Source organism: Lissotriton vulgaris, chromosome 1_1, assembly GCF_964263255.1.
Source record: "Lissotriton vulgaris chromosome 1_1, aLisVul1.2, whole genome shotgun sequence".
Taxonomy (NCBI): domain Eukaryota; kingdom Metazoa; phylum Chordata; class Amphibia; order Caudata; family Salamandridae; genus Lissotriton; species Lissotriton vulgaris.
In genome coordinates this window covers 1,130,098,722-1,130,114,113 of record NC_141685.1, presented here as the reverse complement: position 1 = coordinate 1,130,114,113, position 15,392 = coordinate 1,130,098,722, and the positions used below count along the sequence as shown (strand labels likewise).

At 42.7% G+C, this 15,392-nt stretch overlaps 1 protein-coding gene across 4 annotated transcripts in view; it reads left to right on the top strand.

Annotated features, from left to right (window-relative positions):
• Positions 1-6,161: 6,161 nt before the first annotated feature.
• ATG101 (autophagy related 101) overlaps positions 6,162-15,392 on the top strand; it is a 30,554-nt gene continuing 21,323 nt past the window's right edge. The window contains exons 1-2 of one of the 4 annotated variants that reach the window (XM_086963771.1): positions 6,162-6,408; positions 9,787-10,073. In XM_086963771.1, the coding sequence (XP_086819897.1) occupies positions 6,357-6,408; positions 9,787-10,073 (339 nt within the window). In that variant the 5' untranslated portion in view covers positions 6,162-6,356. Of the gene's footprint in view, positions 6,887-9,784; positions 10,074-15,392 lie in introns of all 4 variants that reach the window. The other 3 variants (XM_086963775.1, XM_086963774.1, XM_086963778.1) reach the window with 3 other exon arrangements.

The window sequence follows — 15,392 nt, the reverse complement described above, 5'->3', positions numbered from 1 at the left end:
AACCCTAAAATACCCCTGTACCCCAAAACCCAAACCTAGCCCTGAACCCTTAAAATACCCATGTACCCCAAAACCCAAACCTACCCCTGAACCCTAAAAACACCCCTGTACCCCAAAACCCAAACCTAGCCCTGAACCCTAAAAATATCCCTTACCCCAAAACCTAAACCTATCCCTGAACCCTTAAAATGCCCCTGTACCCCAAAACCAAAACCTAGCCCTGAACCCTAAAAATACCCCTGTACCCCAAAACTCAAGCCTAGCCCTGAACCCTTAAAATACCCCTGTACCCCAAAACCCAAACCTACCCCTGAACCCTAAAAATACCCCTATACCCCAAAACCCAAACCTATCCCTAAACCCTAAAACTACCCCTGTACCCCATAACCCAAAACTGTATCTGAACCCTTAAAATACCCAAACACACCAAAACATATACCTCAGTACCCCAAAACATATACCCCTATACCCATACTTACCTTATCCAAACATTAAAAAAAACATGCTTTTACCATTCATGCATTTACAACGAATTTCGTTGTAAATATATGCGTGGTAAAAGCATATAAAATGTAATGCCATGCGTTATAATGGCATTGTGGAGTCATGGTACTTTCTTAATGAAAATATGCGGAGTGATGGTATGTGGAAAGAAAGTTGCGGAATAATGGGTGTTTACCCTCCCCCGGTAAGTACATTGGTGGCACAGCGACCCACATCTCCAGCAACATACTCATATTTTTTCACCACCCATTTGAAAAATGCACAGGTCTCTCTCATTGATGGCCAGCACCAAAATACACTTTTAGACACACCTCCCGCCACAAGTTCTAGAATTGCGAACTTTAGAGCTGGGGAGCTACGTTCGAATCGCGGCATCAGCTCAAAATCCTGTGATTCCAGGCAAATCGCTTTGTCTCCCCGTGCCTACCACAAATGAATGTGTTCTTCTGTAATGTAAATTGTGCTCATGCCATGTTGTCGAGCTTGCGCTATATAATATTGCAAGGAAAAATAAAGTAGGGAAACTCGAGTTCACACACTACTGAACGCGCACTCTTAAGTGCATCAGCAGTGCACTGCGAATCGGAGCGTTTCACAGGCCTGTCACAGATAAGAAATGCTATCAAAACGAAATCCTTCAAAACAATATACTACTGGCCGGCAGCAATTCATACCCGGACAACGTCGGGACGGGCTGCTAGTTTATTATAAATGAAACTACAGAAAGATCTGAAACAGAGACAGATGATAGTGATGATGAAGCTGATTTGAGGAGAAGTTTGAGAAAACGAACTTGGAGAGTGGAGCGAAACACTACTGAACCTGAAATAAAAAGAGTAAGAAAAGGCGATAATTGGCCTAAAGAAATTGATGGAATGAAAATTAATCTGGTTAATAAAGCAAAAGTGCAAGAGGATCAAGTAAATGAAATAACCAGTTAAAAGGAGTTGTTGGCGAAGAAAATAGAAGTTGTACAAAGGCCAAAAAGAGTGAGGAGACCAAATCAAAAATACAAATCACCTGAGTGGACTTACATGGTACTACCTACAATAAGAGAAGTAAACAGCAGTCAGGAGAACTTGCATTGTCAAGGTGTTGACAAAAAGTGAGTAGATTGTAGCACAGAGAAAAGAATAAGAATGTCAAAGTGTAACAGTGCAACGAAAGGGATATATATATCTAAACGAAAGCTGTAATTGAATTTGAAGGAACATTGTAAGTAAAACCAAGGTTAAAAGAAGACAACTGAAAGTAAAAGGATTGAGATTTTTGCTGTGTAAAAAATAAAATAAAAAGGCTACTAATGAAGTGACTAAATCCAAATGTTCTATTTTTAGAAAATGGTGTAGAATGTAGCTAATTTGTACTGGAATATTGATATTGATATGGTTAATTCTTGCTATTTTTATTCCTTTTACTCCTGACATTGAAAGACTGAAAACAAATGAGAGTTTGAAAGATAAAAATAATGATTTGAAAAATGAGAAATTACATGTATATAGGTCTGAAATCCATCAAGATAATTCGATCAGTGATTTTTCTAAATACACCTTTTCAAAATTATTGTCTGATTATGTGAGGACCATTGTTGCCAGCCATTGTTATGTTTGTGTAAAGCTGCCTTCATCTGTGTCAGAAGGTGTGACCTACCACCATTTACCGCTAACATATGGAGTGACTTGTAGTGTTATATCAAGTTTATTTTATATATTTGGAAAATTAGAATACTATTATCCTGATTCAGATGATGTATTTGCAAAATTCAACATTGTAGCAGAACTAAATCAAATTAAGCCTGCTAAAGTTTTTGGTGAATATTTCTTAGAAACACAAGAATTGAAACATGATTATGCTTTTAAACATAATTTGACTTGTAAAATGAGAAATTAAGAGAAAGTTCTTCTGAATATGGTAGAAGAAAGGAGACAACAATATAAGAGACGAGAAAAAGTGAAACAGACTAAATCCACAAAATGGATATTTTCAGATGGAAATATTGAAGGCTATAAAGTAAATGTGGCTATAAGTATAGATACACCAATGTTAGGGAAATTATGTTTTCAAAGAGACAATTACTTTGTGGGTGCTAGTCAATGTGAAGATACATATGTTATCAAAGGGGGATGTGGATTTAAAGGTGGAAATGACCCAGTTTTTCCGGGAATGTATTTTCTTTCTGGGAATAAAGCTTATTATAGGTTACCTGACCGCTGGTATGGTTCATGCTATATTGGATTGGTTTTTCCAAAACATTTTCATGTTGACAGAGGTACGAATGAAATTCATGAAATAGGTAAACCACTAAGTCATAGAAAAAAAAAAGTGTAATTGAAATAATAGGGGGTGTTTTTGGAGCACTGATACCAGCAGTAGGCATATCATTTAATGCAAATCGAATTAGAAAATTATCAACAATAGTAGATAGACTGTCAACAGACACAGATGGAGGATTTTTAATGGTTAACACTGAAATGTTTGCTATGAGAAGTATGGTAATGCAAAATCGACTTGCTTTAGATATAATCTTGGCAAAAGAAGGAGGAGTCTGTGGAATTTTAAAAGTCCAACACTGTTGTTCATACATTCCTGACAAGAGTCAGAACATTGAGAGATACATTACAAATATACAAAATTGCATAAAGAAATAGAACCACTAGAAGTAGAAGGTGTTCTTGAGAAACTTGGTAGACGTTTATCAGCAGTTAGAAATTGGTTTTATGAAATAAGTAGATCTATAATAGGTAAAATACTAATACCAGTAACTGTAATTATAATAGTGATCTTAATTTTGAGATTAATTTGTCAATGTAGGCAGAGAAGAAATGTCAAAAGGTCTTTGAAGAAAAAGATTGAAGAAAAACATGACAGGGAAAAGAGAAAAAGATTATATTGAGATGGAACAATTTAAAGAAAAATAATATCAAGATACAAAGAAATTAGAAGAAACAGAAATGTAACAAGTACTAATTAAAAAAAATTGAAACATGTTGAGTTAAAAAATGTCTACATTTTTGGGAGGTATTTGGTGATAAAATCACCAAAGGGGAAAGTTGATGGAGCAAGTTGGAAACAAAAACTTTTGTATACCCCTTGTGAGATTAACTTTCCATAACAGTAATAAGTACTAAATGTGTGGTTTTGAAATTAACCAACATGGAATAGAATGCACACACACAAATACACATGGGATACTAATTTGCATGGAATTGCTAAGCATAATGTACTAATTTGTCGTATATTGTGTCATAAAGAGTACGCATTTGTTGTAATCTAATTGAGAATTGCATGAATGTGCTATTGTCTGTTCATTTGTGGCATAAATCATGAAGATTGGTAAGTCAAATCACGCATATATGTTGCTTAAAGCTAGGTAAATACTAACCAGGATATCATTAGAAAAGGGGAGCTAAACAGAAAGGGCTTTCTTTCGTAAATTTACATTTATTTGTGTTTGTTTCTGTAATAGTTCCTAAATTGAGGCCTATGTGAGCCAATAAAGATGGATGCTGACTTAATTTCCGAGATGGTGGTAGAAGTGCACAGGCGCCAGATCGGAGATGCGAGCTGCTTGTGACTGATCAGTATGGGTCAAGGACAGCGTGGCCCATTTCATGGGGCCCAAGCCAAGTTTGTTGAAGTCAGCATGTTGATTCGTGGGAAAAGTACATCAACTGACAATTTAAAGGACACTTCGAAGGAAGTAAAAGTCAGGACAATAGTACCCCAGTTATCCGCGATATAAGGATGACTCCGCTCAAAATTGAACTGTAAAACGATGAGGTGTTGCTCATCTGATTCTAAATTGACCAATCACAGACATTCTAGGACTTAAGAGTTACCAATTTAGACAGATAAGTTAGTGTAAAAGGGTTTAAAAGAGGACATTTGGGACATTGAAAGAAGCTCGCTTTTTGACCTGATCTTTGCACCCCGAGATGCTGTCGGTCTGCGCAATTTTTCCTATGGCGCAGGGACGTTGACATTTTTCTGAACTTTAACTTTTGAATGGGTGCGAAGTCCTTGGAGAGAGAGAGAGAGACAGACAGAGAGGTTTTTGTTTGGAACTATTACATTCTATGCTGATGTCTACATCTCTATATCTCGGTAATATGTCTCTGACTTATTTTTCAAAGCTGTCATGCTAATAAATAATGTTATTGAAATTTAACTTTTCTTTCGGGATTTATTGCATAACTGAAATATTTTTATTTTAGTAAAACGTAGAGCTCATGCTAGGAGATTAAATCTCTAAATAAAGATTAAATAAATGGAGAATTAAGCAGATCTTGTTGTCTTTTAGTTAACTTTTACTAGCAGATCCATTTAATGAATGAATAGTGGGGTGTTTTTTAAATTCTTCTTTTAGAAGCCATGGTATAAGAAATAAAACTGCAGTTGTAAATAATGTATAAAGTTTAGTTCAGGCACTCTGCCATAGCACCGCGACTTCTCTTTTGGATCCTTACTGAACCCTTGGAGCAGAGTAAATGTGTGAATTAATTCAAGGTAAGAATGATGGGCCCAGTTGTGAGAAAATAGTAAGTAGCTCCGCGGGTTAAGGTGATGGTTTATGAAGAATTTTTGGAGCCGCGCTGCACCACCTGCCATACACAGCTAGCTGGTACAACAAATACAGCAGGCAGATTGCCTTGTTTGTACACTGCGTTAATCAGTAGGGTGATGGAGATTGCAGCTAACAGGGGGGGGGGGGGGGGGGGGGTCGACTCCTTTCAGAACCCTACTTTATTTCCGGGTTCTACTCAGGACCAGGACGGGTCGCCACATTCAGGGGTATTGATCCTGGGTGCTGTATTTGACCACGTATAATGTACGGGTCGGTTGATGTGGAGGGATTCTTTTGTATAACTGGAGAATTGCCAAATGACGGTTCCAATACCAATTTTATGTTAATTGTTGTGTGGAGTCGCGCATTCAGGGCCGCCTCACTGGGAAAGTTTTGGGTGTGGGCGGAGCCCTCCTCTATTCTTCAAGTTCCACTATGTTCTTTGTGCTCGATTCTGTATGGCTGTGTTGAGAACGCGGTCTTAAAAGTAGTTCTAATTTTTTAACGTTGCTCTCGGTGAGCGTCTCTCTCCTATCAGCGTCGATTCAGTAAAGCGGAATCGGAACTGGTTGAATGTCACTAAAAATATATTGTATTTCTGTGTGATATGACTTAATGGTCAATGGACTGAACAATTGAATAAAAAATAAAAAGGTGAAATAAATACACCCAACCACTTTAGTGGCCAAAGTGGTTTGTAGAATACATTAACTCTCAACGCACGCCCAAACAACCTTTTATTATAACCTATTATTGTGGCCTAGTTTGGGTGTTAGTAAAGTCCCTACCCCCGCACTATTAAAAAAGATCTTATTTTGATAGCACGGTGTTGAACGCATTTGCAATGCAATTGGTCTCGCATTTGCGAGAGTTTAAGCTTTTGTAAATGACAATATTTTTATTTATCTGTTTTAAAAATAACACATAAATAAAAGGCATTTTAATTTACAATGCCAATAGCTCAAACTCTCGTAAATTTGAGACCTTTTGCATTGTAAATGCTTGTTGGGTAAATGGCTGGGAAGTCCTCTTTCTGTGTCTATGTCTCGGAATGTGAGACTGAGAGACTATCGACCGACTAGCCGGGAGGGACCATTCCAAGCGGACAGGAGGGAGGATCTTGCTTGCCTGCAACCGTATCCCGTGAAGCGGATAAAACGTATCCGTTATATATAGTTACATTGAAATTTGTGCTGTGAGTTTGCGCCCGGCGGATGCAAAATGCCCTTGCCTGGCCGACACAACACTTATGTAACTGCCGCCACCCCCGCGTAGGTGGTAGAGACCTATGACGCTGCTTGTTGTGATGCCGGAGCTCTACGGTGTCAGTACAGAGACAGGTGAGGACGGGGAGTTCTTTATCCGTCTATGAGGGAGGTGAGGGGTTGACATAGCTGGTCTCCATCGCTCGGGTTGGGGTTGGACGGCGGGGGGTTGTACTTCATGCCCAGTGCCAATGGCTAATATAGGATGACGAGGTTTACAGAAATTATGAGGTATTGCGGTAGAGCGAGGGTCCGTGTTCGGGGGGAATTGATGGATTTGGTTGAAGTATGCAGTAGTGGAGTCGAAGAAAGAGTATGCCTAATGCAGTGCGACTGAACAGTTAACCTGCAATAGTAGGGAATGTGTCACAGTGCAAAAAGAGGGAGAGTTGACTTGAAGTCACAGGGGAAGGGTGGAAGTTGGGGAGTTGAAACACAGTGGAGAGGGTGTCATGGGAATTAAGGGCAGTGACAAGTTGGGAAGTCGAGGCACCGTAATGAGGACGAGGTCCGCGTTTGAGCGCTGAGGTGAAGGAATAACGTCGTCAGTTGAGTGAGTAATGGGGGGATATCCAATTTGGGGGGGGGCTGCAGTGACAAAGCGGAGTATGAGAGCTGAAGTAAGGTAATACTATGATTTGTAAGTTGAAGTTGATAAAGTTCAGATGCAGGGTAGAAGAGTTAAGGTTTGGTTAATTGAGGAACCTTTGGCAAACATTTCACTCAGTTGGACAAGGCCTTCATCCAGCGCGATAGGCAGGTGTATTTTGCTTCCCAAAGGGTATTGTATTGGAGAGGTTGTATGTTGCTTGTCCTTACGAGGCCTCAAGGCGCTCTTATTTTCACCGTTCGTTGGAAATATTTTATTCGCACATTGTGAGTGGTGTTTGCGGTGCATACGGTTCAAAGACCTGCTCCAAAAATGGTGCAATATGTGTCAGGTCGCTTGTTATTGAAGTGCTGCAGAGACTGTGAGATAACGGAAGTGGAGGTGTCACTTTTACTTATTTACCAACTATACTCATCACAGCCAGCACCCTTTGTTTACAGTGAGAAGATGAGCCATGCGTTTAGTGCCTTCAGGTATTTGAGGTGGTTGTCAATTCTCCTTAATTGTGCTGGGATTTAATTTCAGATTTTGGCGTCACAGAGGCATATCCACTGGTTTTGGTGTTTTTGAAAGGCAGGTAAATAATGGGGTACGTCTTCAGTGCAGAGCTCTTAACTGCTGATCGGTCTAGAGTTTTTGTTGAAGGAAGAGTTTTGCAGTTTCATGGATTGCTCAGTAAGCTATGCACATTGTTTTAGAGGTGTTCCTTATGGCCACAGGCGGCCAATGTAGAGCCAAGATAATTTAGCTATGGCTATGTTGTTTAAGCAGTTGTCTTACTGGCACATCTTTAAATTCTTTGTAGCTTACACAGTACTGAAATTAGTGTTCCAAGAAAGGGTCTATTGACGTGTTCGAGGTTGAAGAGTACTATTGTGAGGGTAGCTTGGATCGTGGCAACTAGAGGTATGGGAAAACTCATCAAAGACTTCACATCATGTGGAAGCTTTGTTGTGCTGAATGTGGGGAGTCCTAGTTATGCGACCATATGGTCGAGAAGTATTAGTTACTCTAGTTTCCTCATGCAAGAGTCTGTTTTTGAGATCTTGAACTGTGGGGTGGCTGGCAAACATCCAGTGATCAACTCATTACAGGCGTTTGCTCACCGTACGCCTGTTAATGGCAGATGAGTTTTCGAACTCTAGAATGTTTTGTCTTTTGCATACTTATAGCATCGGATATTGCAGGAAAGTGAGGCCTGGTAGTGTTGTTGAACAAGAGAGCAATGATTGTGCTTTGAAATACACCAGCTGTTGAGTAGAATGGGTCATAAAAGAAAGGGGTAAGTGAAGTGGTGAGCCCCTTGTCTTCGAAATTATATTTAACCCATTTGAGGACATTCCCTGAGCTCCTAGGTCATAGAGACTTTATAAAAGTGTAGGGTGATATCTTGTTTGAGAACCCTAGGACCTATCCAGCAGAATTATTGCCGCCACTTTCCTAGGCCCTCATTAAAAGTGGTCCAGGTTTGATTAAATAATTATTGTATTGATAAAGTGCAACACTGAGGTGTTCGAATTTTTTGTACCTGGTAATTATCCTATATTATGAGTTTTGTTGAAGAAATGGGACATAACATGAGGATTTTGGCGAATGCTCCACCAAAGTCTGCTGGTTCTGGTATTACTGGGCATTTTATCCCTTTAAATTTAGTTGGGAATGACCTGAAATTTAACAGGGAATGCATTTTTATTGTACTTTTGTTGCACCTGGCACCCAGTTTGTCCCAAGTCCAATAAAAAATCCCTCAAAACTCATAATTCAGAATTCGCAGTAGCAGTTACCACCACACTTCCAAGTAATTATCGGTTCTCTCGAGGACCTTGGAGCCAGTTGTTGTCAATGCCAACTCATGTTGAGATCCGTGATGTCTCATTGCCAGAGAGGAAGGATTCCAATTTGGTAGTCACAACTCAGGCTATTCTCTTCAGTGAATGGCGTTATTTGTTTAAAAGCAGTTATTTCAGTTTGTTTGTTTAAAAAAGGGATGTTCTGAAGTTGTGGATTCAGCAGACTTGGAGCCTGATTTTTTTTTTAAATATTAGTTTGATGTGTGTGGTTTTGTGCTCGTTTGTGTGGGTTCCAAAAACGGATGAGTGATTTGTATCTTGCCCGGGTGAGTGATAGAACATTTGAGAAATATATTCTTGAATATGCTGGACACGCGGGTCACCTGATGAGCCCCAGCTTTTATTGGGTTGGTGATATCTTCTGATGTCAGAGTGTTGAGTACTGTTTGGCAGTGGTGTTGTTCAAGGTTCGGTTGTGGGGGATAAGAAGTGTTTTTTTATTTTGTTTTCACAATAGTGGCCATATAATTTCTGGAGTGGCGTAAAATGGATACATTTCCATTATTCTGGTAGGATTTCTTCCAAAGTTTTCCAGGGATTTCTTCCAAAGTTTTCCAAGGATTCTTCTGCTGTATTTTAGAGATGTCACTTTTGTGCCAACCAGAGAAAGACACGAGTGGGGCGGAAGGGCATGGGAAAGTACATGTCTAAAAATAATTTAAGAAAAGGCATTTTGTGTGTTTTTTTTTTTAAACATGTTACCGTGGATTCCCCATAGCACTTTCTAAAAATGGTTTTTAGCCATGCTGCTGTACAGCATGGCCACAAAGCATTGTCATTATAGGCTAGACTTACTGACTTTGCCAATGCTTGTTTTAAAAATGCCTTGCAATGTCTGTATAGTTTACTTTCTGGACAGCACTGTATTTTTTACCGCTGTCACTTGTCCAGTATTATGTGGAGCTGGATAGTGCTGAAGCAGCTAAGTATAGAACACTGTTATCCCTAACAGTCTGTATAGGTTCTCCTCTGTTCTTGTCTTTCATGTGAGAGGAAGGTGTGTGCAGCCTCATCAGCCATCCCACAAGATGAACTGCAGATCAGAGGTGCTCGAAGTGTCAGTGGAAGGCCGGCAGATCGAGGAGGCAATGCTAGCAGTGCTGCACACCATCCTCCTGCACCGCAGCACAGGCAAGTTCCATTATAAGAAGGAGGGAACATACTCCATTGGCACAGTGGGCATGCAGGATACAGACTGTGACTTCATAGAATTCACCTATGTGCGCGTCTCCTCCGATGAACTGGACAGAGCTCTGAAGAAGGCCGTAGGAGACTTTAAGGTGAGCAGCAGAACATTTTCTCTAATTTAATCCTGAGGAGCCAAGTCTCAGACAAGCAGCAGCCACCTATCTATCAAAGTTGGGTAGAGACTTTTATGTGTCCTTCGGTCCGCTTTTGACCTCTTGCCTAGAAAGTCCCTTTGAAAGGTCCTTGGTGAATCGTGTGTTCCTGCCAATCTTTTAAAAGTCTTAATCAGATTACACTCTAACAACTAAGTTCAAGTTAGATGCAGGCTCCAGGACGAGCTAACAGATCCTATTCCTGTAAATCGGGGAGTGAGGCAGGGATGTGTTCTGGGCCCCCCTCCGATTTGTCCTTTAGATTAATGAATTAGTATCTTAATTTAAGATGTGTGAGGATGTTGCTTCGTGTCTTGCTGGGGTTAATATTCCGACGTTACTGTGTGCGGATTATACCCTTTTGTTATCTAAATCTCCTATGAGGGTTCAGGAACTCTTGGACTGCCTGGGGTCCTTTTGCAGTCAGCAGGGGCTTGAGATCAATCTCGCTAAAAATAAATACATGGTTTTTAACCCCTGTTCTAATCCAACCTTTAACGGCGTAGCCCTGGAGCGTGTACAGGTGTTTGACTATCTGAGGGTCACTCTTTTTGTTAAAGATATTTTTATTGAGAAGATAGGAAGACAGAAATAACAGAAGAGAGAAAGGATGGAATCACATGAAATGCAAAAAAGTGCCCTCGCAGGGGCCAACTCAATAAGGCCAAGCAGCAATAATAGTGATGAAGGGTCATACAGCGTCATCGCTCAGGGCAAGATAATGCTCAAAAGTCCGCCCGGAACAGCATCAAACCCCCCGAGAAGTCCCGGAGGGGCAAAAGCCCTTACTGGCACCGGGCAAAGCTGTCCAAGTCAGAGGCTTATTCGACCAAGTCCATTTGCGCCTCCAAGCGTCCTGGCCATGAGGAAGACAGTGCGGCAAGGCCAAATATGGAATAACAAAAACCCCCATCCCCCTCTAGAAAAGAAAAACGAACCAAACCCCCCCCCCCCCAGAGGCTCCAACCACCCAGCTACTTCCCTCCCCCCAGTGGTGGCAGCCTAGCAGCAGGCGTTCGCTCAAGCAGACTTCACACCTGAAACAGATGTAAGGCGCGTATGGTGGGTGGGCAGACCGCCGACGGCAACCCTCGAGAGAGAAAGCGGACCAATGGGCCCCGTTTGAAAGCAAAGTTCTTAAAGTCATTTCTGAAAATGTCCGCCATACGCTCCACACTCAGCAACTTCCACAACCTAGCGAACCAAAGGGAAAGAGCAGGGGCCTCCTTCTTCTTCTTCCATGCTGCAGCCAAGGTCAACTTGGCCGCACCCACGCAGAGCCAAAGGATGTGTTTCTCTGCCCTGGTCTGGTGCTCCAAAAGCGGGTCCCGAAGGCCCAGGAGCACAAAGCCTATGGAATCTGGAATCGGGTAGACCAGGATCTCCCTGAGGGTCACTCTTACAGAAAGTTTTGACTGGTCATCCCATGTCCAAAAGTGCAGGCTCAAGCTTGAGCAATATTGTGAGAGTATTTTGCAGGCTCATCATGGCTCCTCCTTTCGCCCAATCACACCAGCTTTTGAGATCTACAAATGTCAAGCCCTAGGGACAGCATTGTATGGTGGAGAACTGTGGACCTTTTTAGACCGTAGAACCCTTGAGTCAATTAAAAATCGATTTATGAGAAGCTAAAGTAACTTCCTTCCCAGTACCCCACTGGTCTCGCTATGGCTAGATCATGGCCTCAAACTTATCAACGATATAGTGAGTTTAAAGCTGTTGTTTTGGTGGAGACTTTGGTTAGTTCCTGAGCCTATTTCTTTTTGTAGGGACCTCAAAGACCTATTTGGGCAGCTTTGACCCCGTATGAACCCTGGTTTCTGGTTATAAAAGATCAATTTAGGCAGATTGGGTTTGAGAATCTTTTGGCACCCGCAGAAGAAGTCATCTTGGTCTCCAAGTCTGAATTAAAAGGGGCCTATTGACACCATATTAAGAATCTAACCCTACATTCTCATAGGGCTAGATCCCTCACTGTTTCCTTCTTGGTGTTTAAGGCTAATTACCATCTTGAGGCATTTTGTTTGAGGAGATAGAACCTCCCCTTTCCAAGTCCTTATATGTTCCATTTCAATTTGGGATTCTTCCCATGCGTTCCTTCACAGCCTCTTGGAAACACAACAACTCTGATCCCAATATGTTCTCTAATTTTTCCCCTGGGTGGTGAAACGCCGAGGCATGTTGTGCTCTTCTGTCCAGCTTACCATGGTTTTAGAAGGAAGTGGATTCTACTAGTCTGTCTTAATGTGGGATTAACAATTATAGGACTGTGTTTAGAATTTTAAGGAGTGATACAAGACAATGTATCATTTCGCTGTTACTCTGTATTTGAATCATATGTGGAGACCTAGGCAGAAGAGCCTATTCGCTTGATGGATTGGATTTTATTCTTACTGTTCTCTCTTTAAAAAAAAAAATCTATTTTATCTTGCCCTGTTTCATCTGCTCCATTTGGATCATTTTGATATGTATCTTGACAGATTTGTATAAAATGCCATATGATATAAAAAATGATCTTAAATGTTTTTACTGTTTTATTTATCTGGTGTGTTGTGTGCAAACTTGCTCTTTTATGGCCACTGAACCGAAATAAAGGTTTTTTGATGATGAAAAGTTATTTTATGTTCAAGTAGCCACTAGGGCAGCCTGTCACTCATGCCAAGTCAACAAGGCTGCTAAATGCATGATGAGTTTGCCAGTAGATTTCAAACACCTAGAGAAATCCTGGTGAAACCAGGAAACGACGGAAGCATGGAATAACCACCGGGGCGCCTTGAAAGAATATCACCAGCGCATAAGGGACACCAAATAGACCTTCATAAGAGACAAAGTCCTGACCAACGTTACCAACGCCAAGGAACTGTTCAACGTCATACAGCAGTTCACAAACCCCCCCCAGCGAAGCCACGGACATCACACCTTCCCAGCAACTCTGTGACCAGCTCAGCTCATACTTCCACCTGAAGATCAAGGCCCTCTATGACAATTTCAATGAACCTACGCCTGACGACACCTTCTCCCCCCCCACACACACACACTGCCGATAGGCTAACCATCATGACCTGGAATGCCGCTACCGTCAAACTCTCCACAACTACCATGCAGAAAACCCACTCAGGAGCCCCACGGACCCCTGCCACTGCACATACTCCACAGGGCCGCTGCCGCTATCGCACCTGAACTGGGATGGACCATCAACGCCTCCCTCTTCTCCGGCATCTTCCCAGACGACTGGAAATGGGCGAAGGTTAAACCCCTCCTTAAGAAACTCATGGCCGACCCAACGGACCTGAAAAACTACCAGCCCATCTCTCTCCTCTCTTTCGCGGCGAAAGTCACTGAGCCCTTTGTGAATGGCGAGCTGACCACCTTCATTGAAGATAACTCCATCCTAGAGGCCTCCCAGTCTGGATTCCGCAGCAACCACAGCACAGAGACCGCTTTCTTCCCGGCCACCGACGACATCCGCTTACTACTAGACTAAGGACACACCGCGGCCCTCATCCTCCTAGACCTCTCCGCAGCCTTCGACACCGTCTCTCATTGCACCCTTGCAGCCAGACTTCACGTTGCAGGGAAACAAGGAACCGTCCTCGACTGGATCCGATCCTTTCTCTCTGGCAGAACCCAGAGGATCAGACTCCCTCCCTTCCTCTCCGACGCCACCGATATAAACTGTGGAGTTCCCCAAGGCTCTTCTCTCAGCCACATGCTCTTCAATGTCTATATGGCCCCCTTGAAGCTCAACTCAGAGAAGACTGAGACCCTCATCCTCGGATCCTGCAACTCCTCCTGGGACAACACCTGGTGGCCCTCCGTCCTCGGGAATCCATCCACTCCCACTGACCACGCATGCAACCTCTGCATCATCCTCAACTCCTCCCTCTCCATGAACAGCTAGATCAATGCCGTCGCCTCCACCAGCTTCAACTGCCTGTGCTTCCTCCGCAAAACCTTCCAAGTGTATCCCCCCCCCCCCCCCCCCCCCCCCGACTGCAGAAAGACCGTCACCCACACACTCATAACCAGCAGACTGGACTACGGCAAAGCCCTGTATGCCGGAATCAACAAAAGCCTACTATACAGAATCCAGACCATCCAGAACGCCGCTGCCAGACTCGTCCTTGGCACGCCGCGTCACGAACACATGACCCAGCACCTGCGAGACCTCCTCTGACTCCCTGTCGAAAGAAGGGTCACCTGCAAACTCCTCACCCACGCCTACAAATCCCTCTATGACATTGGACCCAAATACCTCAACGAGAGAGTATCCTTCCACGTACCCAAGAGGAACCTCCGTTCCGCCAACCTCGCTCTGGCAAAGGCCCCTTTCATCCGCAGAAACAGAACTGGCAGGAGAGCTTTCTCCTACATCGCAGCCAAGAACTGGAACGAGCTCCCCGTGAACATCAAACACTCACCAACCCTGCACACCTTCAGGAAGGACCTCAAGACCTGGCTCTTCGACTGATCCGCTGCCCCCCCCCCCCCCCCCCCCAAGGCGCTATGAGACCTCACGGGTGAGTAGTGCGCTATATAAACCCCTGATTGATTGATTGATGAGCAAGTGAATGCCTGAGCCAGCGGTAATTTCACTGGCTAGCACAGTGCTACCAAAATAAATTCAAATGCCTCTGAAAAAGGTGTGCTAGATCCCATTTATATCTGAAGCTTCTGCTTTCAGCTGGAGACATGCTGAGTGCAGCTTCCTTTTGTCCATAATAGCCATTATCCAAAGTATTGGATCAAAGCGGGCACGTTCATAGTGACACCCCTCTCTGCTAAGTGGTACCAAAAGTTAAATAATTGTCTTGTTCGTATTCAGTGCTACTTATCTGCCATGGGGCAGATACCTCTTTACAACTTTTAAAGATGTACTTAGCTACCAGACCCCCCAACAACCATGTTTTGCACAGATTGACAGCTCATGAGTTAAACAAAAGTTGATTGTGTATTTAAGTTCAGTAGCAGGCACTCTATGTTGGAGACAGGCTTCTGTTATCATGCATGCAACAATTTGTTTTCAAAATGTTTTGTTTTCAACTTTTACAATGTCCACACTCTAATGAAGATTGCTCATAGGAAATATCTATACATAACTCTTGGTGGCCTCTACCCTCCTTAGAGAGATACTATGACTTGATGCACAAACACATTTGGTGCATTTTCTACGTAGGTTTTTTTGCAAAGACTACATGAGGATGTTGCAGGAACTTGCACCGTTGCGATCTATGAACTCTCCAGACACTTTAGTCTGGC